Raw genomic sequence first — 25,742 nt, 5'->3', positions numbered from 1 at the left:
GATTAATAGCTTAATGGTCTGCTTACTGGAATTGAAAAATTTCTTCTGTTTCCAACATGCACTTTGTCTGGCAAATATCATCAGCTCTACCCTCTACTTGAACTGATTAGAATATAATTGCTAATATTTCAAATACTCTGCTTAATCTACTCTCAACTCCTGCTTCAGCACTTTAATCAAAGACACAGAAAAATCCTTTTTTGGGCATGAAAAACAATTTCTCACCCAATATCTCACTCTCACAGCAAATTACAAGGTACGTCCCTTAAGGCTAAAACAACAATAGTTAGTGTAAGTGGAAGATAAAGCCAAGAAATCATTGATATACTACTTTTTGTTTGTTTTTAAGCAAGCTGTAACCAAGATCTGTAGACAAACTGAAAGCAAGCTAATCCATAACTAAGTTCTGAAAAACACAGAAGAGACCAGCACAGAATCTGGAACATTCAGCAGCACATCTAGAATTAAGGAAACACACAACTGTCCTGGTCTAGGCTGGGATAGAGTTAATGTCCTTCTTAGTTGCTGGTCAGTGCTGTTTTGGATTTACTATGGGAATCATGTTGATAACACACTGTTGTTTTGGTTGTTGCTAAGTGGTGCTTACCCATAGTCAAGGACTTTTCAGTTTCCCATGCTCTGTCAGTGAGAAGCTGCACAAGAAGCTGGGGGAAGCATGGCCAGGACAGCTGACCTGGACAGGCCAAAGGGATATTCCACCTCATGGGAGGGCACACTCAGCACAGAAACTGGGGGAGTCAGCTGGGAGGGGAAATGTTGGTAAGAAAACGAGAATAACATTGCACAGAAAACAAAAGACAGACACGGCAACTGCATACTGCTGAGTTACTCCTCAGACATCTGCAACTGAGGTACTGTGAAAGTTGGCCTAATCTCTCAGTTATTAAAGCACTTAAGCTAAATATGACCTCAGGTTAATAGCAGACTGCATCAGCATTTTGAACCTTTTCTGAGATACAAGAATAAAAACATTTGGCATGAAATTTAACTTTAATGAGACTTACTTTTAATACCTGTATATGCACAGTCCAACACTTGGAGCTCATCTCACTGTCAGTGGTAAAGAGAAAGACTGCATGGTCACAAACAAGTCTTGAGAACTACTTAGACAGAACAATCTGATTAAAAGTTAAAATGGACATAGATTCCTTCCAGACTGTAAGAGATTGTGCTATAGGTGTAAATGAGAATGAATAGGTAAAATCGGTGTATACATGTATATGTATGTACCGTTCTGTGAGCCTGTGCACTGCAGCAGCAACCAAGGAGGAAAAAAGGCATCTAGCTGACTCAGAGCTGCCAGCATGGAAGACCAAAGCAGTGTCAGCTCTGTACAGAGTGGCAGCAGCACACTGTCAGGGCAATAGTCAGAATGGGAGAGACTTTTCTTTAAACAGAAAAGCAACAACTTTACAGCTTTCCAGAAGAGAAAGGGTCTGACCAGCCAAAGGCTGACACCTACACTTGTGTCTCTTCTCTCCAGGCCTGATGAAACACAGACCAGCAGAATACACAACACAAATGAGTTATGTTGCATTTGTCAATGACAGCAACTTTTATTGTCTTTACAATACAAGATAATACAAAGTATTAAAAAGTAATTTTGTTTGGTAAAATAATCGATTGAAAATATAAATGCATCTTTGAATTAAACAAGATTACAAGCAAATAATTTGCCAACCAGATCAAAGTAGTATAAAAGCCAGCAGCTCTAGAACCATGCTCCTGCTCCTGGTGCCTAATGTTTTCTAATAAAGAATTTCATTCTTTTGAACAGGAATCCTACTCTTCCCCTAAGTGTGTGGGATTGCAAGTATATATCAGCTATATACTTGTAAAGGGTTGGAGGGGAGGGAGTAGCCAAAAACTAATGACAAGTCCTGTCCCAACACCCCTTCTCCACTTACATAGGAATCTAGAAGGCCTTTTTTACTGCACTTTCCCATTATCACCAGGTTTGAACATAAAGAGTTATATGTTGTGGCTAAAAACCCCATAATTTCAGATAATAGTCCAATTTTACAATTTTGAGCTTTTATACACATGCAGGTTTTCTCTCCCAAGAAGTTAAAATGTAACTGCATCAGTTTCCTTTTATCATTTGAATCATTCCTTTATAAGTAATTTCAGGTAAGACATAATGTCAATTGCAGATGACCAAACCAGAACAGAACACTGTACAGGACTGAGACTTTGGGCCAATTGAGAAATCCTTTTCTCCAAGGTATACCCCTGCCTGGGCATAGCAATATCATTCTTCTTCAAAAACATTACTGGACATAAGTCATTCCCACCATCACCTATATATATAACTTGTGTATAACTCACTCCTCGCTCCAACTGTTTATCTAGAAATTCTTTTAAAACTTTCCTTTTGCAAAGGTTTTTAGGGCACTTTGCACAATGGTGAGCATGGAAGTGCTGTACAGTAAGATAGCCAGTACTGCTGAATGCTGCAGGGTTTGTAAACACTTCATCAAACACTTTATGGAAGTCAGCAGCTTTCAAAATCCAGTCAATAAATACTGTATTAGAATCTGAAACAATTATACAATCAAACAACTCCTTGTTCTTGCCAATAAATCCCAGAAGATCTATCATTCCCGCAGTGAAAGGAATTGTTGTCATAGTTCTTTTCATCTCATCTTCTTTGACACCATTGTCTCCCAAGTAGACAAAGACTCTGCCCATATATTCTGTCCAATGTCCTGGTTGGTAAGAGTTTCTTAATCCATTAGGAAGTTTTCTTTCAGGAGCACATTTCACAATCCAGGTGTCACTATTTTCATCTATGATTGTATGGTCAAAATCAAAAACCAACAGAAATTTCATAGCTGTGAGAAAATAGTTTCCAAAACAAACAAATAAGAAAATTATTTATAGAAACAGAAGTACTATATTCCTACCCTGACCTTGTGCTCAGAAGAGAAAAATTCTGAAAGAAAATATCGGAACAAAATAAACTATTTATGGCCACTTCCGTGACGGGAAGTTGTGCTGTAGCTAAAAATGCAACTTGTAAATGCCGAAGTTCAGTGTCCAACTTCTGTTTAAAATAGTAACTGTGACAGTATCTAACTCATGCTTATGAGTTCTAACTTGCTAACACAGCACCAATCTTCCTGTATTCACATACCATCAGTTTGAGCAGACACTAACTTCTCCATCAGCACCCGCTAATGCAAACAAACAGGGATTCTCCTGGCAAAACGCCTCAATAGGTATTTCAAAAGGAAACGATCACCGTCTGTTCGAATAGACGGAACCTGTTCGAGCCTTCAACGAGGCCGCACTAAATGAAGGCAGCCAACGAAACGAAATGCAGCCGTTTGTGAAGCGGAACCTGCCGACCCCCCCCGGGCGGGTCAGCCCTGCTCCGAGCCCCGCAGCCAGCAGCGCAGCCAGCAGTGCAGCCTCTCCGGCGGAGCCGGGGCCGCGGGGGCAGCGCCCGCCCGTGAGGGGAAGGGGCCGCGCCCGCCGTCACGTGACCGCGCGCCGCCGGGTCGCCCGGCAACGGCCCCGCGGCCTGGGAAGATGGCGGCGGCGGGGCGGCGGCGGCGCGGTGCCCGTGAGTGCGGCTGCCCCACGGGCAGCGGGACCCGGCGGGAGGGCAGTGGCAGTGCCGAGCCCGCGGCCGCACGGCTCCGGGAGGCTGTAGGGGTGCCCAGCGTGACCATCCCCAAAGCTCCCCCAGCTGCAGTCGGCAAGAGGGGCTGTTTCTCCATAGGAACGGAGGGGAGACAACTGACCTGAACGCAGCGCAGGTCCAGTAACCTCCAGGGGCAGCAGCTGGGGAAGAACGAGGGGTTTGGCAGAGTCCTGCCTGCAGGGCGCAGCCGCATCAGTGCGCCTTTACTTCTGGTGAGGCTGTCTTCACCTAGGACAGAGGGAAAGGATCAGATCCGATCCCCGTCGGGAGACTGGTCAGCAACGGCATCTGGAAAACAGACTTTGACACCAGTGTCACTCTAAGAGAAAGCCTCCTTACCTTTCAGACATGGCCTGTCAGTCTGCTGCAAATCACACCATTTCTACAGAGCACCACTCGGTACAGAGTGCCCCTCCCTTCAAAAAACGGTGGTGACACTTGAAAGAGCATATCACAAAACATAGACATCAACTAGAAAAGCTGCATTTATGCTTGCACATGTGTATGTGGGCCTAATGCAACAAAGAAATCCTAGTCTTGCCAACAAATCAAAAACTGTTCTACAACAGAACTATTTTAGTAAACATGATGAGTATGCAGGGCATGGTAGTAAGGCATAGTGTGTGCCCAAGCTGCTGTCTCATCCAGCCAGCAGAATGGCTTTACCAATATTCTCCTTTTCATATTGGGAATGGTCTCTGCTCCCTGCTGTTCTAAGAATCATGCCCAAGTACTGCCTGGGAAGTGTGTTACTACAAGCCAAACCCACACACATACATACAAACAGGCGAGGGCACGTACCAACAGTCCAGGCAGTCAGTGCCTGTCCAAGTACATGCACTGGTCATAGGTAGACTACAGATACAGATACCTTGTCTTAGCTCTGGGGTTTAGGGATGGGAGACTAAGTAACACTACGGATAACTTAGTATTGTTATCATGCCAGCATTCAAATCCTGATACACATTTGATTACTGGATTTTCTGGTACCAAGTAACCTTTGTATTTTATCTTCCCTCTGCACAGCAAATAATTGGAAAGAAAAGGATGTTTTAGATGAGTATTTCCTTCAAAAAGAAAGAGATCTTCGTCAGGTCATTGTACTGCCAAAAGCACAATGGGAGAGGATTCAGGGCAGCATTAGAGAAGCACCACACACTGCTGAGAAGAAACAACAGGCAGAAGTGGAATTGGACTCCAAAGCTGCTGAAAAAGAAGACCAGCGCAATGCCACTCTGGTAAGTACAAGATATATTTGTAAACAAGGGTAGTTGCTTTTGTATATACAAAAGCACACATAGTAACATTTCTAGCTGTACTCCCTTTGTTTAACATGTGCTTTTGAATATGTATTTCAGCTAAATGCCATTAAAATGTTTAACATCTAACTTAAACGTTTGTATTTTTTTACTTAAAGCTAAAACGCAAAGTAAAAAACCAATCCAAAATTTAAGAGTGATTTTAAATTTTGTCTGCACTGTAGAACCTGATAAAACAGAAACTTCAAGCCAAAAAATTACGTGAAGAAAAGGAAGAGGAAGAAAGAAAGTTACTTGATTTGGAAGAAGCAAAGTTCCAAGCAGCAAAACGGAAGGAGGTTATTGATCGTGCAAAAACCTACCTATCTTACCAGGACGACAGAATGAGACAGTTCCATGTTTGTTGACAACTTATATATTTTACATTGAAATTGTACTGAATGACTCTAAAGACTTCTGAACATAAAAATGACTTTAAATGTTCTCTTGCAGAGTGCACTTCTACTTACTAAGGTCCTAAAAGAAAGAGATGCTCAAGTTGAATTTCTAAAGTCAATATTCGTTGATAACAAAAAGAAGGACTATGAAGAAGAGCAACGTAAATTTAAAGAATACATTCTCAGTGAGCAAGAAAAAGCACATCAGCATTATATGAATAAACAGGCACTATGCAAAGATCAGTTACAACAGTAAGTAATAATTAAAAGCAACCCTGCTTCATTATTTACTTAAACTCTTCTCAAAATACATTATATGAGGTTTTTACAAAAACTTGCTAATAATTTGTTTCACATTTGTTTCTTCTTTTTAAAGAAGATCACAGAAGATCTTGCCCAAAAGGGAAAAGCTATATGCATTTTTAGTTGCCAACAGTCTGTATGCAAAATTGCCTCTGGGAAGCATCAGCAGGTTTTTGTCAAATCACTGTTCAAATGTTGTTAATGAAATTTAAGTGTACTTTACTCAGTTTTTGTTCCAGACAAGAAAAAGGTTAGATTAGATTTTCCATTTACCCATAATGAGCTTCCAGACTGCACAACAAGAGAAGGCATTACTGTAATTTCTATTCCTTCTCTAATGTTTTCTGTAAATCTTATGGAGTGGTCCCCAGTGGTATTTATAGGACTGGCCCTGGTGGTCTGATAGAAGGAATCAAATTTCCCAAGGCAGAGAAAGGGTTCAAAGTCTGGTCTTACATAGTCCAGACACAACACATAGATCCTTGCAGAACTTAGTATAGAACATTACCAGTTTAAGCTGCTGCCCACATGCCCAGAAGAAACACAGGTATGTGGGTCATACTGGGGAAATCTTGTTCTCCAAGGACGCAGCAGATATAGGCTAAAGCATTACCAATGCAGTGGTGCTAATGAGTCATCCAGCTAGAACTTCTCACCATGACACTGCAAACTGTGAGCACATTATGTAGCTCATTTCTGATCAGGGTTACCATTACAAACAATCATACTGTTATTCACCTCTGATATTCTACCTACCTTCAACTCAAAGTATCACATTCTTCACTGCAATGTACCTATGGTTATGCAGGTCATTACTTCATGCAGTTCCCAGACAATTTATTCACCTTTGTCTGATTCAGAATAAAGGAGCGCGAGCATCAGGCAGATCTGGCCAAAGAGGAAAAAAAAAGGGAAGAGGAAGAAATTCAGAGATCAATCGAACTGTACCAACTGGAAACCCAGAGAAAAAAAGAAAAGGAACACGAGGAAAAAATGGAACGCCGGAAGCTGTATCATGTAAGTAGCAGGAAAGCAGACAGTTCAAAATACGTATTTCACCTTGGCTGTGATGCTTGGACTCAGCCCACAAATAAAGGGATCTACAGGCAACAGGGTCTTTGCTGACAGCTTTAGGAGCCTGGGATCAAATGCCTACCCTGCCAGTTGCAGGCCATGTCTTTCCTCTGTGCTTTTGAGAAAGACCTCTTGGAGGCCCCTCCCTTCTGTTGTCTGAAGGGATGTTGGCACTTGTTGCTTTGACTGGTCTATGGTTAACGATTTGGCTGTAGACATCAAGGAATATCTCCTTGACTTGAGAACTGGATTTAAGTTTCATATTCCTGCTGTTTTAAGCCCATTTTTCTTTGTTAGAAAGAGGGAATATACAGAGACTGGATGTATCTTTTTAATTTGACTTGATATTTATGATTGCAGAGGTTTAGGGATTTAGTCAAGACTTGCTGCCATCTCATTTCACCTTTAAAGGCATGATACTAAGGTACAAACTAGAACTGCCTCAGAGCAGTTCTGGCCAGCATGCAAAAGACAGTTGGTTTTTTACATAAAAGTATAGAAAACTCCTCTTCTGTTGTGTTTTGGATTAAGCTCTTAGACAGGGGTAGTTTTGGACGAGGTGGGGCCAGGAGCAGAATGATCTGTGTGTGGGTGGTGGTTGGACCATCCCCTGGCCCTTGTGTGTCAGTGGGAGCATGGGACAATGCTCTCTGCATCGCACAGCAATTGGTTTGTGCGATGCACCAGAGAAGCAGCTGCTTGATGCTCAATTCCATTTTCCCACCCTCACATCTACTATCTCCTCTTGATTCATGTTTGAATAGGGAGGCAGAAGTGAGTGGAAGTATCCCTTTCAAGTCTTCTCTCTCATTTCCTGAGGATCCCTTTTCTCTCTTCTGTTTTTGAAAGAAACTTGAGAAGGGGGAACAGGGAGTGATTCCTGTAAGCTGCTACCCCAGGTGCAGATATTTTAAACATCATCTGTTACATCAGGACTATTTTGCCCATACAGGCATATATAAATGACCAGAAAATAATCAAAGCAATAGAGGAACAAAACCGAATGGAAGAAGATGAGAGGATCAAAGCTCATTTTAAAGCAAAGGAAATTATTGCCCAGATGAGAAAAAAGAAAGAAGCTGAAATGCGTAGGTAGGTGCAATGCTAGAGTATAAATCATAAATGATCTAAAAATTATACTGTAGTTGTCTTATCTAATGATATAACACAACCAACAGTTATTCTAACATGTTATTCTAAATTCTATTGATAGAAGAGCAGGGAATTCAGGAGAAAAAGGAATTTTTTTTCCCAGGCTCCTCAATAAGAATGTGAGGCAGCAATCTCTTCACCTTTCAAAGTACAGAGGCTTCTGAAAGTGCAAAGCTTTGCACCAGTGTATTGTGAAGAGTGATTTTCCATTTAGCCTGCCAAATCTCCACCTCCTCAACAATTAAAGACAATTAAGATCCTTGATGAAAATATTTTAGAGTATAAGCTATATTTCTCTGAGTCAGCTCAAGAAAAATTATTTGACTTCTCAACAAGGCACAAACATTATTTAACTACATCATGTTCCTAAAGGGGAGATATTTTATCATTTTAACATTAAGGGTACCACGTGATGATACCACTGAGTCAATCTAAGAGTTTTCTTCCCTTCCTGCTTCTGGCCAACATTCCCCTCCTGATTGCAAGATGCTTGCTGGAATCCTCACTGAGTGATCCAGATCATTATTGCAACAGAAACTAGTGATACAAAAACACTGGGAACATTTATTTGCTAAATCAGATAATATAAAAATAAACCAAACAGGAGGAACAGGAGATCATGAGTTGGGTGGGAAGACCAGCCTGTGTGGTCAAGAAGAGAGAACTCGAGAACCAGAATTGCTGAGTTTGGTAGCTTCAGGTAGACCCAGGTGTGTTGCCCTGGTATGTTATGGAAGCTCATGTTCTTCTGCAGACAAGTACAGGAACAACGGGACAAAATCATTAGTCGATTAGCTGAACAAATGAGTGAGACATTAAGGAAGGAAGACGATCGACTGGCTAGAGATGTTGCAAGAATAGAAGCTGAAGAAGAAAAAAAACGCAAAGAGAAAGAAGCAAAACAAAAGGCTGCCATTGAATCTATTGCTGAACACAGAGCCACTGTGGTAAGAAACTTGGGCTGATCTTTCTTCTGCTTACTCCAGCTGAGGAGCCTGGCCCAGACCACAGCTGGTCACTCTGGTGCCATGCATCAGCAGGCTTCAGCAAGTCTGCTGACACCTTTCCTGGAGTCCCCTCTCTCTTTCCCCCTTCTGTGTTGGGCACACATCTGCCAGGGCTGCTCAAAACCCTGGGCTTGGACACTGGCCAGCCTCAGAGACCGTGCTTATCAGAGCGCTGATTCAGGGCTGCTTCTGCAGGGAAATACAACTTCCAGCTTAGCAGGCCAGCTCCTTGGCTAACTTTTGTGTGTTTTGTAAACTACAGATGAAGTTGAAAGAGGAAAAGGAGAGACAGGAGAAAGAAGAGGCTGAAAAAGAACGTGATAGGTTAATGGAAAAAGCACGCATCCACCTGGAAATGGAAAACAACAAAAAACATGGACGAGATGAGGCAAACAGAGAAGTACAGAAAATTCAGCTCCAGCAAATGGTAAATAGAAAGCTTCAGAAAAAAGCTGGCACCTAAACCAATACACTAGTTCTTGATGAGAGAAAGAGAAGAAGTTTGCTGTTTTGTTTGGATTTTATTGTTTGTTGGGCTGTTTTTAATCATGTGTGCTTGGCCTATGCTGGTGTTGGAGACCAGCCTCCTCAGAGCATTGGTGCAAATCAAGGCTGGTTTGCAAGGACAGATCACATCTTGTCCTGTGCCATTATGGCATTTTTTCAACCATGCACTGCTGTCCTCTTGTATCTTCTGGGCAGGTCACCAAAGAGCAGCAGCTAATTCTGATGTTCACTCAGCTATTCAATGTACCCTTTCTGGGGAGATAAGGCAGGGGAGAGAGGTGGGGAGGGATGATAAGTGCCACGTTTCAGCTAAGGATGCCATAGACCTTCTGTAAGCTTTTACCCTCTCTCAGCTTTAGAGGATGGTGATGTTGAGAACAAAGTACTAAGCTTTGTTATTCCCTTTTCTTCATCAGGCTGAAAAGCAGGCAAGAAAAGAGCAGGAAAAGCAAGCAGACTTGGACTACAATGCTCAGAGAGAGGCTATTGCACTTTATAAAGAGGAAGAGTTTCAGAAATATGCAAAGGAATTAATCGAAACAGAATCTAAGACGACACAGCATCTTTATCCTCTTCTCAAAGCATGTGAAAATGGAAGAGGACTGCGACATAGGCCATTTTTCTGAGAGAAGAAGAAATAGATACTAGTTTCCAAACATATAATTCTATGTTGGGACCCAGTTACCTTGTTGTAGCTGTAGTGCTGCTCAAGAAACAAAAATATGAAGCAATGTTTTTGTTTAAAAAAGTTTTTTAAACTGTCCACCAAGGAAAGGCAGAAGCCATTTTCAAGTTAAATAAATATGTTTTTCAACCATACAGGCAGAGTTAAACTGTAAATTATTTATATCAAGTATATACCATGAATCTAGATTTCCACTTGAAAAGTAAAAGATTGCCATAGAAGTGGTTATATTCAAACATCCCCAGCCTGTATTTCATGAATGTTAGTTTATAAAACTTTAGACAGGAATTCATATTATATAACTGACTGTCACTGTAAGCCATTCCTGCCAAAAGCTCACTACTTCCGTTATATTTTTAATATTCATTGTTCTAAAAATTCACTGTCCCACGTTACAACTACAGGGGACAAAAAAAAAAGAGAATACATGTGAAAGTTAGAACAGTTAGGGTGTGCAGTTTTGGTAGTATTTTGCAAGTATGTCTGAAAAACAAATGTCATGCTAAAAATCAGTTTTATAACATGAAAATATTAATGTAAATTGATCCAAGCCCTTAAGAAGTCACCAAAGAGACAAATAGGTCCCAATACAGCTGTAAATAGGGCCTACAAAATCAGTACATCTGCAAGAGACAACATAATTGGGCTGTTCCTTCAAAAATACTTACAGCAATTCAGGCTGTAAATAGATATGATCTATTAAATAGCTAAATAGATGTGATCTAAAATTGTCTTTTAGATTCCTCAGCAATTTTACTCACCAACACCCAAGGCACAGATACATTTCCCTCCTTAAGCTTAGGTTTCTTTCATTTCCTTGCCTCGGAAGTTAGGGGTTCCTGTAATGACTTCCTCCCCAGCACCCTGGGCTTTAAGCAGGGTATCCCTTTAGCCTGGTGTCTGCTGGAAGCAAAGTCCAAGCAACCTGATGCTTTGCTTTGTTGCACCCCACAGCTGCCAGTCTCTGCTGGCCAAATCAGAAAATAATACAAGTCCTTCAAAAAATCCTTAATGGACACTTGCCAATATTTTAGTTTTGAACGTGGCTCTTTGGTGTGTCCTCAAATTCCTTGGCCTAGCAGCCGAAAGCAGTCAGGCCTTGGAAAAAGCACAGGGCTTCGAGGAAGATGGGAGCCTACCCCGGAGGCAAGGTACTTCTAGGAAGCTGAGGGTCAAGCAGAACTGGCTTTAGCTCCCCTACCCTGTGCAAACGCTGGGTGTAAGGGGCGTGCTGTCCTTCCCGGGTGCAGCAGCCACCTCCTCTAGAAGTCTTTTCCAGGCAAGGCAAGGGGTGAATTCCTGGAAGGAGAAGGAGGCCCGACCTCCTCATCCAGCTCCCAGGGCCGCCAAGGGCCCTGCGCCCCGGCAACAGGCAGGCCTGGCGGGGCCAAGGTTCTTGTGAGGCGCGGCAGCGCACGGAGCCAGGCTGAGCTCCACAGCCACGGCCCCGGCGAACCGGCGGGAGCAGAAGGACAGAGGCGGAGGGGCCATTTCAGCCTCTTACCGGGTACGGACGCTCCTCAGGGAAACGAGATGTTCAGGAACCGGCTTCGGAGAAGGGTCCGGCCTCCGGGGCTGGCTGGGGGATGGCTTCCGCCCCGCCTCTCCCCTCCCTCCGCGTGTGACGGACCGGCCGCTCCCCGCCCGCGGCTCCCCGGGGCGGGGCTGGGTGAGGCGCGGCGTCGCTTCATCTATCGCGACACAGCGCCCGTCGCCCACTGGGGTGCCATTCCCGCCTCGACGCCGGAACGCTTCCGTGGCCACCGCTTTTGAGCGGGGCGGGAGAGGGAGCCCCCATTTCCCGGGAAGCAGAGCCGTGAGGATCCCTGCTTCTTCTTCGGCAGACGCTCCGTCTGCACAAAGGCGGCGAAGAAGGCCGACGATGGACCGCGACGGGCCAGACGCCATTCGGCGGGAGGCAGAGGTGGAGCATGGCCGCTACCTGAGCCGTCGGGCCGTGGCCCAGGAGCAGCTGGCGCAGTGAGTCCGGCGGCGGGGCCCGGGGAGCGGGGCGAGAGGGTTTGGGTTAAAAACCTCACCGCGGCAAGGCCGGCCCGGGCGAGTCCCGGCGGCACGGCCCGCCGAAAGGGGCGGCTCCTGGGCGCTAACCCGCGTTTCGCGCCCGTGGCTCCGTGACTCGCTGCTTTTGAACGAGGGTTTTAGATCATCCTTACCTCATGGTCAGATTGACCTTTCCACACCCTCTATAGTTCTGTTCTCCAGCTTCAGAAACGTCTCTTGCCGTCAGGGGTTATATCTATCCCAACACATCCAACAAGACTGGCTCAGTTCTGGCACCGAGAGCAAGCGGCTTGTCTCACTATTGCTGCTTCTCCCTACCTAGAAGCCTTCACACTTCCCACTGGCATGGGCATCAGGGCCATGTCTTGCACAGTGCTGTGGCACTGCTTAGAAGACTGCTCGCTGGAAAAGGCCGAGGTTGTACAGGGAGTGGGATAACAATGAAACAGGCAAATCAAATTCAGTCTAACATTTGAGTCCATACGCTGTTCATGTTCGCTTTTGCTAGTATAGACTTCCCTAGTGTCCTCAGACTGGAACTGAGCTTTGGCCAAAGAATTTGGCGCTAGCTTATAGACACTTATCCTGGTTTTGATTCTGATATTTTACTTCGAAGTATAAGGGTTTTTTACTGTTAAAGTACCCATAGATATACATAATCTCTATCTGTTCATTATTATTTCATGCTGTCCCTAGCTCATTTATTCACTTCCCTTTTCTGATTCAGAATAAAGGAGCACAAGGATCAAGCAGATCTGGCTAAGCTGGAAAAGAGAAGAGAAGGGGAACGAATACAGCAATCAAGCGAATTGTACCGACTGGAAATTCAGAGAGATAAAGAAAAGGATCAGGAGAAAAAAGTTGAACTCCAGAGGCAGCATCATGTAAGTAGCAGGAAAGCAGACAGTTCAAAATACGTATTTCACCTTGGCTGTGATGGTTGGACTCAGCCCACAAATAAACAGCATTGTGGATAACAGGGTTTTTGCTGACAGTTTTGGGAGCCTGGGATCAAATGCCTACCCTGCCAGTTGCAGGCCATGTCTTTCCTCTGTGCTTTTGAGAAAGTTTTGGAAGTTTTAATGAGGCACCTGAGCTTTGACTGGTTTACAATGGAAAAGTCTGCTAGAGGAGATGGTCCTTGACTCGGGAACTGGATTTAGGTTTCATGTACTTGCTCTGTTTTAAGTCCATTTTTCTTTGTTAGGGAGAGGGAATAGCCTGAGTATGACAATATCTTATAAACTTGATGACCTGCTTACAACACATACTGTTTCCCTGCCAATACCTGCCTGAGCAGGGAAACTGAAGTAGAGCTACTGTGATGATTCATTACCATGTGAGGGAATAAAAGGAGAGAATTCCCACTAAAACCCTATTTGCTTTTTTCCTTCCATACTCCTCACCCCAAGTACACAAATTTCCCCCCATTTCTCCCAACCTTGTATGTACAACAAAAGCTATACATACTGCCAAGCTGTACAAGTGCCATTTCTGAGTAATTACAAAATGCCTTATTTTGATTGTCTACAGACTTATTGTTCAGGCCCTTCAGAGTCTGCACCATATGAATGATACACAGGATGGGAACAGTACAGTTGGAGCCACTGGGAATGTAGAGGAGAGAATATACAGATGTTATCAGTTTGGAGCCACAACCACATATTAATTTTATTTTTGCTGTGGTTTGTGATAAGTAGATAATAAAAATTTTCTTTATCTCCGGGTTTCTGTCTTCTGTAGCTTCTTCACTGATGTAAAGAACTCCTTATTGCTGGCTAGCCTGAAGTTTTTGCTAGAATTTGTTTTTAGTTCATGTTTCCAAAATCTAGTTGTACATGAAAATACACGTTTTTCCATTTAAACAGGAATATGTAGCTGAAAAGAAAATATTGAAAGCTGAAGATAAACAAAAAGAAGACCAAGATGATGATCGGATTAAGGCTTATATTAAAGGAAAAGAAATGATGGCTGATCTGACAAGAGAAAAAAATGCAGAGACTAACAGGTGGGTCCAGGGGTAATTTTCAGTGTTAAGATTTCAGTTTGCAATTTCATTTTGTGACAAACAGTATTCTCAGTTGTTATATCAGCGAGATCAGAACTTTGATGCAAGCAAGTTTTCTGTAATTAAAACTTGGAGTATAAAGTGCAGAAAAAAATGCCTACCAGTTCCAGTAGTAATTGGTGCTGTTGGGGTGGAGGTAGCATTGCTGGTGTTATTAGAAGCAACAGGTACCAATTGCATCTGGTAATCTGAGCAGATGTCCTGGGATGTTACAGTAGCTCATGTTCTCCTGCAGGATGATAGAGAAGCATAAGGACAGAGCTTTTGAACAATTAAATGCTCAGATTAATGAGAAATTTAAGATTGAAGATGATCGTCTTGCTAGAGGAGCTGCAGAGGTAGAAGTTGAGTACCAAATAAAAGAAAAAGAGAAAGGAATGAAAAAAAAGGCTGCTCTTGAATCCATTGAAGAAAACAGAGTCACTGTGGTAAGAAACAGGGGCTGTCCTTGTTCCTCTTTCTGTCATATACTTGTACGTAGAAATAGTGTTTGGAAATGCCAGTTTCTAGCACAGTCTGGAGTGAGACACACATGCAGGTTCTCACCAGTTGCTTTTCTTTTATGATCTAGAAATTTAGAACTAAATCCTTAAGAAAGGTGCAAGCAGGATATATCTCTTCAAAAAAATTAGACTGGAAGGCTCTGTAATTTGTGCAAACTCTGCAGTGCTTACCCCAGCTGAGGAGCCCGGCCCAGACCACAGCTCGTTGCTCTGGTGCCATGCATCAGCAGGCTTCAGCAAGTCTGCTGACACCTTTCCTGGAGTCCCCCCTCACTTTTCCCCTTCTGTGTTGGGCACACATCTGCCAGGGCTGCTCAAAACCCTGGGCTTGGACACTGGCCAGCCACAGGGACTGTGCTTATCGGAGCGCTGATTCAGGGCTGCTTCTGCAGGGAAATACAACTTCCAGCTTAGCAGGCCAGCTCCTTGGCTAACTTTTGTGTGTTTTGTAAACTACAGATGAATTTAAAAGAGGAAAAGAAGAGAGAGGATAAAGAAGAGGGCGAGAAGGATCGTAATCAATGGATGACAGAAAATGACGTCTACTTGGGAATGGAAAAAGCCAAGAAACAAAGACAGCGTGATGCAAGCATGGAAATACAGCAATTTCAGCTCCAGCAAATGGTAAACAGAAGAACTGTGTACTGTCAGCCCCTTCAGAAAAAAGCACACTTCCAAATCCGTAGTACTAGACCTCTTGGACAGAAGAGAATAGTGGGGGGGTGGAGAGAGAGAGAAAGGTTGCTGTGGGTTTGATGTACATATTTTTTTGCTTTGGTTTTTGCCTGTGTGCACTGCAGCTGCTGATGTTGGAGAGGTGACTGACTGTACCTACAGGCCACAAGAGGCTTATTTGTGGAGTGAGAAGGTTACTGCTGAAAACTTGACAATGCATGATACACATTTCAGAGGTTTATGGGCCTCCTCATGGAGCAGTAGAAAAGAAACTTCTTCCAGGTGGACTTGGCCCCTATGAGTCAGGATTGCTGAGGGCTGGTAATAACAACAATGACAGATCACATCTTGTCCTGTGCCATTATGGCATTTTTTCAACCATGCACTGCTGTCCTCTTGTATCTTCTGGGCAGCAGCTAAGGCTGATCTTCACTCAGCTATTCAATGTACCCTTTCTGGGGAGATAAGGCAGGGGAGAAAAGTGGGGAAGGATGATAAGTGCCAAGTTTCAGCTAAGGATGCCATAGACCTTCTGTAAGCTTTTACCCTCTCTCAGCTTTAGAGGATGGTGATGTTGAGAACAAAGTACTAAGCTTTGTTATTCCCTTTCCTTCATTAGGCTGAAAAGCAGGCAAGAAAAGAGCAGGAAAAGCAAGCAGACTTGGACTGCGATGCTCAGAGAGAGGCTGCTTTTCATTGGGATCGAGCATTTCAGAGATAAAGGCAGTGAGTAACTGAATCAGTGCCATTACTGGATGTAACTTCTATTCTCTCCAAACATTAAAGAAAGGAACAAGATGTGGGCTTCCTAATTAGGACAACTGCAAGAATGGTGGAGTGGATAATCTGCAGTATTAAAAGCAGTAAAAATGGTGGGTGGGTGGATGAAGATGGTTGATGCAATGCCTTCCTGCGTCGTCTGTGAGCCCCCAGCTTGCCCAGGACTGAGAAAACACTTGGCATTTTGCCATGACTTTTAATGCCTGCTTTGGCCCTCAAAGCTCTGCCTGAGGGCAGAACCAAGAACTCTCCTCAGGGCCAGCACAGACTGTTATTGTCTTGATAAGTCCTGCTATGGTCTGGGTGGCTGCACTCTTCTTGGATAGAAGAATATGGCTGGGTGGAGCTGACTGACTCTGTACCCATGTCAATTAGCATGGCCCATTATTCTGTAATGTGAGCCAAAGCACAGTAAGTAGAAATAATGAAGACTTGTTTCAAAACCTCACTTCTGACCTAAAGTAAAAGACTAACATTGCTGCACTATCAACTAAAAGTCACACAGAGTTCCCTCTAAGTATCTTGGAGTAATTAATTTTGAAAATTACATATTACAAAAAGAGACGTGGCAATTAACTTGTGAAATTGTCTCTCAGTACTTTCTTCCTTCGTTCACTAATGAAAAATTTATTTCCCTTCTCTCTGAGCCAGTGCTCATTTTATTACATCAAGCTTTTTTTCAGCAAGCAGAAAGAATGGAAACTTTTATAAAAGCCTTTTGATGGCAGAAGCTGGAGCCTTAAGAAGTATTGACTACAGCAGGAGTGGTGCTGAAACCTGCAGAGCTCGATAATGCTCCAAATGAATCCCTAAGTGCAAATTTGCACATGCTCACTACTGTGCAATTGGTGAGTTAAATGGGTTTTTAGTCTACTTCCACAGCAGCAAGAAACAAGGTGGATTGCAACCTCATTTCCTACTCAGCTTCCAGAAATGTCCTGTTCTGCAGATTACGTACGTCTACATTTGAAGTCTACAGCCTGCTTCCATCAGGCTTCTACTCCTTTTACTTTGAACATCTACAGAAAACCCATCAAATCCATTAAACTCCAGTACCAGAAAAAACCTTCATTTCAGTACACCTAGAATCAAGTGGGAATTCTGTGTATTTTTAAAGCATGTTGGCTAAATATAGATTTAGTTACCCAAATTCAGCATGGAAAAAATCCAGCAGCAATCATGATCTCAGTTTATTCTGTTGACTCTGAGATGCACATACTTCGTGTGCTTGTTTTAAATAACTAATTCTAGTTAGTAATTTTCTGTAAAACCTCTGTAAACCATACTATGATGACACTAGATTAGAATGGCCAGAGGTGGTAGAATGTTGCTGGTAAAAGGTGTCCTGTGTAAGGCAGGAGGCTGGTCTAGCTGCTCACCAACGTCCTTTTCAGCTGCCATTTAAAGATAGGGAGATTAAAATACAGGGAGATGGACTGCAGCTGATAAGAAGGGAAATTGTTGACCTGGAAGAATCAACTCATTGAGAGGTACCTCATTTAATGCCTAGGGCCACTCTTGTGTTATTAGCTGGAGTCATCTTTCCTGAAGGTATTTAGATGTGTAGATGGTGCTTAGGGACATGAATTAGCTAGTGTTGGACTTCAGTACTGGGTTAACAGCTGAACTTGATCTTAAAGGTCTCCTCCAATCTAAATTATTCTCTAAGTTTTAATTAATAGCTAGCAAATCAGAAAATGCTTTGAGAAATAATTTGACTAGTAAACTTTAATTATTGGTTTTGTTCAAAAAAGAATCCTCTCAGATATTGTTCTGCTTCAGGACATTGCAGCAGGTGAGAGTCATGATAGATATTAGCGTTATTTGAAGACCAAGACCTTAAAAATGCAAGGCAACCCTCAGAAGGACTGAAACAGAGATCTTAAATCCAACTGCATTTTTTCCACACTTGTGATCCAATTCTGGAAATAGAAGAGCAACTTTAGTTTGAACCTGTGGGCCTCCAGTGTCTAACATGGTACTCTCCCAACAGTATTTCAACTCACGCCTGTGTGGCAGTGCACACGTAAGAGTGCTGTTCTCATGGATCTAATACAACTCCTACCTGGGAAATGGAAGAGAGCAGCTCTCTAAAATGCCTTATATCCCAAGGAAATTTGAATTGACTAACTGCAGCTCTTTACTCTTAGGTAGTGTTCCAGGTTAGAGTTACTAGGCCTGCAAGTTCTTTTTGCATGTCTTTGCTACCAGTTAGCTCTGAGGAAGTTTGAAGAGGATACATACCTGGAAACAAATGGCCCGTGAACAGAAGAGCTGGCACCATGGGAGTATTAAGGATGAACATCTTCACATCCCAATACAGACTTGCTCTATACTTCTGAAAAAGAAAAAAAAAATCTTTTCAAAGCTTCCTTGAAACATGTTCCTTGTCATGTTAGGTCAAATAATTTACTGTTTCAACAGCTAAATTCTTTCAAATGTCTGTTATTAACTTAGGCCTTCCTGTTACCTTTTGAATGAAGAGTGCTGTAACTAGTCAGTAATCTTCCTCCTTGTTCTGGCAGTGCATCCTTGTTTCTGATACTGATCTTCCTTCCTGTTCTGGCAGTGTATTTTTGAGAGACAGAAAATTCACTACCTCTAAATAGCATGCAAAAATCCCCATAATCAGTGAAGGCTAAGATGGTAGAGGGAGGTAAAGGTGAGAGATTAGAGAAGACCATATGAGACTTTTTCTTTGGAATTATCTTAAATTCTTTCCATTTAGACTAAATTGTGGTGGTATAGGCTTTGTTAAGCTTGTAATCTGTGAAGTCATTGCTTTCATACTACTGCACTGCCACCACTTAAACCTAAATTTCTTTTTGTTTTGGTATATCATGGTTTTGATATTACTAGATATTTAAGTGAATACATGAACCGTTCAAATCTGTCCACTGATCTGGTAAACCAGTCTCTAGTAAGCAGTCTTAAAGCAGAGCTCTTTGTGGCTTACTGACACTATTTTGTACAAACCAGTTTTTCTGTGGATTACCTCAGCTCCAATCCATTATGCAGAGAAATTAACAACTCTGGTGGGTACTGAAGGGCTTAAACATCTTCACTGCAGGTCCAGGAAAACTCAACACTGCATCTCTGATAACACAGTAATTGCACACACACGCCCCCCACAATGAGTAGCATCTGGTCTGACTCCTTTTCTGTGGAAAAGGAAAGTAAGCAAAGATCAGAAAGAAAAAGCAGCATGTACTGAAGTGTGTGTTACTGAGCAGACCAAGAAAAATCCAACAACTGGCACAGTGCACAAGGGCAAAGTTTGGAACTGTCTTTGGTAAAGCTTATAAGTATTTCTGCAGTAGTTTCAGCTACAATCTATCAGTACATTTACAATGAAGCTACTAATTATACACCTAAACTGCTGTTTCTTTTTTCTTTAGAAACAGATTTTACCACTACAGAAGCATACATGAAGGAGTAAGAAGCTTGCTATTCACTCCTTCCAAGTTCTGTGTGCCTGCAAAACCAATCAGTGCCCAAGAGCAGAAGCTAACTGTGGACCAAGTTACAAAACACGCTATTTGCCTATAACTCAAGCTCAAGAAACAAGTGCCATAGCTTGCAGCTGTACTTGAACTAGTCTAGTTTTATTATGGAACAAACCAGTATTTTCAAAAACTCAACCGGTAACAACCAAAGGAAAACTATCAGTTCATCTGTACTGTACTCCTTGAATATTCCTGGGCCTTTAGGCTTAACTCAAACCTTCTGTTTTGACTTGAAAAAAAAAATCTTACTCAACAAATAAAATTGAATACATCTGTCTGTAACAATAAAATCCATGTTGACTGGTTTTTTTTGGTGACAGTTTTTCTACTTACTTTTACTTTGGAGAATGCAATGGAAGGTAGAAACAGTATCTTGAGAAGTTGTGGCATTGTCTGAGTCTTTTAATCCTTTATGGGAGATGTCTGCAGCAAGACTGAATCTAGCTCTCCAGCTGCCCTGACTACAGGAACTGACAAAAACACTTTCCTGTCATCTCCAAACCACTCTGCTGCCAACCAGCCAGCCTGTCATGCTGCTGAAGGTGACTTTTTGATTGAAAGTTGCTTTTCCCCTCAGTTCCAAAGTGACTGTGAGCTGTGTTCATTCCATTTACATTCATATTGAACAGACAGTTCTTCTGTAACTAGCGAAAACTATTCTGCTTCATATTCAGACACACACACAAAGACTTGTATTTTTTCAAGTAAAAAGACCATAGTTGGCAACAAGCAGTTTGCAATTAGACACTAGGTCAGCTTGTTTACATATCTGCATTTTTATATGTTACAATAGGACGTAATTGACTGTCACTTGCCATTCAGTTGTAGAAATTCTTAATTGCACCTGCTCTTTGACATGATCATCTAATGGTGATCATCTTCAGTAAAAATTTATTGATCTTGACTTAACTAAGTAGGTAATACCTTGAGAACAAATCACTCTGCCTTGTAAATCTGTACTCTAAGTTATCAGCACGTCGGAAGGCTGGAGGTTGGCCAAGCACATTTACCCTGAGATGAGCTCACTTGGTCAGAGCATGGTGCTAGTAAAATGCTGAGCTCATGGGTTTGATCCTGTATGGCCCACTGAACTAAGAGCTGACCTGATGATTCTTGTAGGACCCTTCCAACTTGGAATATCCTGTGAATTTACAAGCACAGGTTGCACAATATGACTTAGAAACTATTATTTCTCTAATTGCAGAAGATGCTAATACTGCAAGAAGCACATGTGGCAGACATAGAATGCACTAACAAATAAGCAAAAATGCTTTATTTCTGAGAAGTATACAACTTTAGTATACAACTTGTACATTTCAAATCAAGAATTCATTCTCTCAGCTTACAACTAAATAATCTTCCCTGTTACAAACTATAAATTACCAAATGTCGAAAAGACTATGATTAATTACAAAATACTCTGCTAAATGCTACATGCACAATACTGCTGGTATAATTAAGAATTATTTCAGCTGAAGGAACCCAGCTATCAGCTAGTTCCTCTTACCATTGTTCAGAATTTAATATGCCTAAATTCTTTCCAATCCTTTCACTCCTTTCCAATAGCAGCTATGACTAAAGCCACATAGAGGCTACCTTTTATAATGGGGAAATGTAGCCATGTCTAACTTCCTGCCAAAACCAGCAAGTTTCCAAAAGTGCTTTACATATTGCAAAATTTAAATTCAAAATTAGGCTGCTGCATTAGTTCAGGTTATTTAGTCCTTTTAATGTCTTAGAACTTCCATGAGTACAAATATAAATTTAAAACCAATTATATGTACATTCAGCAGTTCAAGATTTCTCCTCTGAACTTATGCATGTTAACTGCCCTATTAGTTTTATTTGAACAATGACTGTATGATTAAGGAAAGATACTCATTTACTAATATTTTCACAAAATATACCTTTACCTTTATGTAGTTTTACTATTTACACTCATCACTTTTTAAAACATTTTATTACTGCTATTCCTTTTGTGACATTTCATACTAGAACTAGAAAACTTATTCTCATATGATACTTAAAAACAAACAGGTGAACATTATTTTTGGCCTTTACACAACAAAATTTTGTTGAAACAGTGTTCCTAAAGATATGAATTGTTCAAGGGTGAGAAATGTTCAAGTAGAAGTTAAACTAGAAGTACAAAAGCACCAAAATGGAAAGCCAAAGTTTTCTGCTAGGCAACTGCAGAACTGTAGTAAATTAGAATTTTGCAAAATGCAGTTCACAGACTTTTTGATTTGCATTTTCTTTAATAATTTAGTTAAATACTGCATTATGAAAATTACTATTTTCAGCAAAGGGAAGGTACATAACAGTTCTTTACATTTTTGTTACATTGACTCTAGAAGTGTAGCCAACCATGTCCCCCCCACGCAAAAAAAACCCCTTCAAAACACCAAAACAAAATTAACAACCTCCCAAAAAGAACACTTTAATGGCTGCTGCTTTTATAAAAGTATAGTATGTATATGTTTAGGTTTTCTATTACAAGGAAAGTCCTAAAAGAAGGAATATACATTTTTGCTTATCAGAAAAACAATGAGTCTACCATGCCCCCATAGGTGTTTCCAAAAATACTTTATTTGCTTCAATAAATCAACAGTTCCAGAAAAGGCAGCTAAAGGACTGCTTTTGTTTACATTACCTAAAATCCATATGCCAGGCTGACACTATTACAAATCAGACATTATTGGGGATCACTGCAAATTCTTCAACACATCTGACAAAGAACACTGCAAGAAAAGCCTGTAGTCTGGAATTTCAAGTACAAAGTGCAAAGTTTCAGGCTAAAATTCTAACAACCAAATAGAACAAAGCATTAAAATGAACCATTACCTTTTTTCTTTCTTAAAAACAACCAACTGAAACAAACAACAACTGAAACACTATGGCTGTGTTAAAGAATTAGCAGACAGCAACACATTTTTTACAGGTAATAGTGTCTACATAACTGCACATTCTATCTATCCACCCTCAGCAAGAATTTCTGCTTCTGAGTTGATGGCAGTACCCAGAGAATCTAGCATAAAGTAACAGTCTCTTTCTAACAAAGTTTGGAAAGCCACTGTCAATTATAAATTCAGCATTCCAGGTATCTGTATGTTGCATGGTATTAGTAAAACCTCAGCATCTATTGTGGATACAACAAAGAAAGCATGTGTAACCTTTGGAAGTTATTTCGAGCCTGTATGGATACAAACATACACTTACAAAGTTACTCCAGTAATCCCTGCCCTCACTTTACATTGTGTATTGGGGTTCATTAATTCCCTGGAATAAAGTCAGTTCTGGGGTACCAGCAGAAAAAGCTGCACTCTACTACTTTTTTCCCACACTCACAACGAAAGATCACGAGCATTGTTTTTACTGCCTCTGGAATACTGAAATTCTTCCAAACCAGTCCTCTGAGCCAAAAGCCAATGAATGACATGACACAGATGTCAAAGATGGCATTGAGCTATACTGTGACTACAGCACAAGGTGGCTACTGTGAGGCTGAGAACAGGAAAGCTCTGTGACTGAGGGAATAAACAGATTCAGGACTGCAAGAGCAGCAGTCAGTGCCTCCTGGCAAGGCAGCAAGAACCTGACTAGTGCCTGGGGACATCTTGCTGTCCCTGGGATTGGGCTTTAGTCCCAACAAGTTCTTCATCAACATTCTCAGTTTCCAGTTTGATAAAGAAAAACACAAATCTGGCAAATCCTCCCTTGTATAAGACTGCAATTGTGTTTCTGTTTAAACAAAGTGCTCAGCACAAAACCAATTTACTACCAAATACAAAACAGGCAACTGTATCCCACCACCTGCAATTTAGTGTAGCCAGCTTTTGAACGAAACGCAAGTACATTAAAAAAAAAAAAGAAAATGGGCTTTGTGCCACCAACTCAGATGAAGCTTTAACGTGCTAGGAAAGAATTAAAGTCAATTTTTGTACAAATAATTTTCTGAACTGTAACAAGGTCAATACAAAAGGGTATTCAAGTGCATATTTTAAAATAAGTAGCTACAACTGCAAACTACAATTGGATTTAATATCCATTTTGAGATTTTAAACTTAACACAATTTTAAAAAAAATATTCCATGGATTGCTGTATTGCTGACTGCCTGTATTTTCCCCCTTCTTCTACAGCAGAGTCAGTATACTTGCGGATTGTTTTGTTTACATGCTTATACAAGCTTCGGTGATATTGGCAAGAATATTCTCAGTAGTGCAAATAAACTTCTTCAGCAATAGCTTGCTCATGTGTCAGCTCTATTTAAAATAATGAAACAACATTGCAAACAGTTTTTGAATGGGACTCTGAAGCACATAGCATGCATAGCACAGTATAAATGCATGGTCAAGCTGCCACACAAAATTTTCTGAAGCCTCACTTCCTATCTTTACTCTTACTACAGTCCCCCAAAACAGGACTACAACTTCTCCAAAGTCCTACAAAGTTCATACAGAAGAGATCCACTGTAAAGATCTTTGGTTCACTCCTCTGAGTTCTCTTAAGTAACTGCTGTGTCATCCACCCACACATGGACCAGGAACATTTTTAAACCTTCTGAGTAAAATGACCATTGAAATGCAAAATACATGTATGTTTCTAAAACACAGTAAAAAGTAAAAAAGCACTTGCCAGCCAAATCAGCTCTACTAACCATTCTGCTGAAAAGTCACTCTACGCACTTCCAGTTTTCTTCCTTTAAAAACACTGCTTACGTTGCTCACAATCCTACCTTTTCTTTTGCTTTCAAGACACAACAATTTTTCTTTAGAAAAACAACTCTCTGGATCTCAATGTCAAGCAAGCTTCAGCATTTCTCCTAATCTGCTGTAAACAAACACTGATCACAAAGTGAAAATGTTAACAAACTCATTAACTAAGACAGTAAAAGCAAGTTGTGTCATCTAGTGAAATATTTGGCAAAAATTTCAACAATTACAATATTGTTTTGCTTTGACACAGGTTAAAGTTAATGCTTGTCACTTCCCTTTACAACTTTGAAGATTTGCCAGTCTTAAATGTGAATAGTTTCATGGACTGAAAGGAACGCTGGGGCTTGTACCAAAATCTCCTTTCAGACCACTGCACTGAGTCACCACACAGCAGCTGCTCTTTGGGGATTGCACATAGGGGGGCACTGCTGCTGCAGCACAAGCCAAACTCCTTCTCTTCCACGTGAAGGAGTAGTGGTGAAATACAAACTGGGGTGGGACCTAGAGGCAGGAGAGGAAAGCAGAAAAGGGAGGGAATTGTTTTGAGGGACATAGTAGAGAATGAGAAGGAATTCAGTTACATTCTTTAGAATGAGGGGAAGCAAGGAAGAAAGCAAATTTCAGTTAAAAAAAAATTAGGAGCATGTTTTAAAACATTACTTGAAATTCTGTTTCAACTACACCAAAAACCAGTACTGGAGAACTGCAAGAGTTTTCTCATGGACTTGTTAAGAAACAAAAGTCAAAAGGATTTCCTGGCTCCTTATCTGACCCCACTGCAAACTCTGGTAATCTGTTTCATCTCTGTGCATCCTCTAATTAGGCAACTGAAGCGGGGTATCTGAAGCATTCATTTCTGCAGTAGATGACATGAAAGCACAGAATGGAGAGGTTACAGGGGGAAAAAGTAATGCTGACGAGCACTTCAAAATTTTTTTAGGACAAGGAAATAACTCCCAAACACAGATGACTGCCTTACTACATGAATGAATTCTACTGCTGGCCATGACAGAAGTACAAAGAAAGATTAACTTAAATTAATTCACTTTGGGATTACAATAAAAACTAACATCATTTACATCTACAAATAAATTTCCTTAGAATTTATACCTACTGAAAAACAGATGTAGCAAGACTGGAGCAATGGACACCTTGCAATATTCTCCTAGCTTTAAGATGACATGTAGTTTATCTGCAGCTTTCCTCTTCATGTATGGAACAAGCCTCTTCGCAGGCAGCCATTGCTTGCACTGAACTATGTTGATCAGGTAAAAAAATAAAAGTGGCATGGAAGTTAACTTTCTAGCTGATAACACACAAGAAGGATACATAATCCAATGAAATATTTAAAACACAGCACACTGTATTACACGTGTAA

At 41.3% G+C, this 25,742-nt stretch overlaps 3 protein-coding genes across 11 annotated transcripts; 2 read left to right on the top strand and 1 right to left on the bottom strand.

Annotated features, from left to right (window-relative positions):
- Nucleotides 1-1,547: 1,547 nt before the first annotated feature.
- On the bottom strand, nucleotides 1,548-11,737 carry PHOSPHO2 (phosphatase, orphan 2). Of its 8 annotated transcripts, none has more exons than XM_030241829.2 (5): nucleotides 11,599-11,737; nucleotides 6,426-6,557; nucleotides 5,292-5,445; nucleotides 3,771-3,898; nucleotides 1,548-2,855 (listed from the first exon to the last, which is right to left on the bottom strand). In XM_030241829.2, the coding sequence occupies exon 5, from the start codon at nucleotides 2,851-2,853 to the stop codon at nucleotides 2,128-2,130; it is 726 nt and encodes a 241-aa protein (XP_030097689.1). In that variant the 5' UTR covers nucleotides 2,854-2,855; nucleotides 3,771-3,898; nucleotides 5,292-5,445; nucleotides 6,426-6,557; nucleotides 11,599-11,737; the 3' UTR covers nucleotides 1,548-2,127. The 8 variants fall into 8 exon arrangements, with proteins under 8 accessions (XP_030097689.1, XP_050832774.1, XP_050832773.1 ...); XM_050976817.1 differs by having other exon boundaries at nucleotides 6,515-6,557; XM_050976816.1 differs by lacking the exon at nucleotides 11,599-11,737 and adding an exon at nucleotides 11,296-11,504.
- On the top strand, nucleotides 3,352-10,866 carry CFAP210 (cilia and flagella associated protein 210). Of its 2 annotated transcripts, XM_018911523.3 has the most exons (9): nucleotides 3,352-3,589; nucleotides 4,697-4,908; nucleotides 5,154-5,327; nucleotides 5,422-5,618; nucleotides 6,530-6,686; nucleotides 7,696-7,835; nucleotides 8,650-8,842; nucleotides 9,165-9,329; nucleotides 9,826-10,866. In XM_018911523.3, exons 1-9 carry the CDS (start codon nucleotides 3,556-3,558, stop codon nucleotides 10,033-10,035), a joined length of 1,482 nt encoding a protein of 493 aa, XP_018767068.3. In that variant the 5' UTR covers nucleotides 3,352-3,555; the 3' UTR covers nucleotides 10,036-10,866. The 2 variants fall into 2 exon arrangements, with proteins under 2 accessions (XP_018767068.3, XP_050832772.1); XM_050976815.1 differs by lacking the exon at nucleotides 5,154-5,327 and having other exon boundaries at nucleotides 3,515-3,589; nucleotides 9,826-10,854.
- Nucleotides 11,106-19,916, top strand: LOC103814687 (calponin homology domain-containing protein DDB_G0272472-like). Its single transcript, XM_050977024.1, has 8 exons — nucleotides 11,106-11,245; nucleotides 11,520-12,074; nucleotides 12,844-13,000; nucleotides 13,985-14,124; nucleotides 14,420-14,612; nucleotides 15,147-15,311; nucleotides 15,982-16,088; nucleotides 19,541-19,916. Exons 1-7 carry the CDS (start codon nucleotides 11,106-11,108, stop codon nucleotides 16,081-16,083), a joined length of 1,452 nt encoding a protein of 483 aa, XP_050832981.1. The 3' UTR covers nucleotides 16,084-16,088; nucleotides 19,541-19,916.
- The last annotated feature ends 5,826 nt before the right edge of the window (nucleotides 19,917-25,742 follow it).

The sequence above is a fragment of the Serinus canaria genome, chromosome 7 (assembly GCF_022539315.1).
Source record: "Serinus canaria isolate serCan28SL12 chromosome 7, serCan2020, whole genome shotgun sequence".
In the NCBI taxonomy this organism is placed as follows: domain Eukaryota; kingdom Metazoa; phylum Chordata; class Aves; order Passeriformes; family Fringillidae; genus Serinus; species Serinus canaria.
Note: the sequence above shows the minus strand (reverse complement) of the source record. Positions and strands in the feature narration are given on the sequence as shown.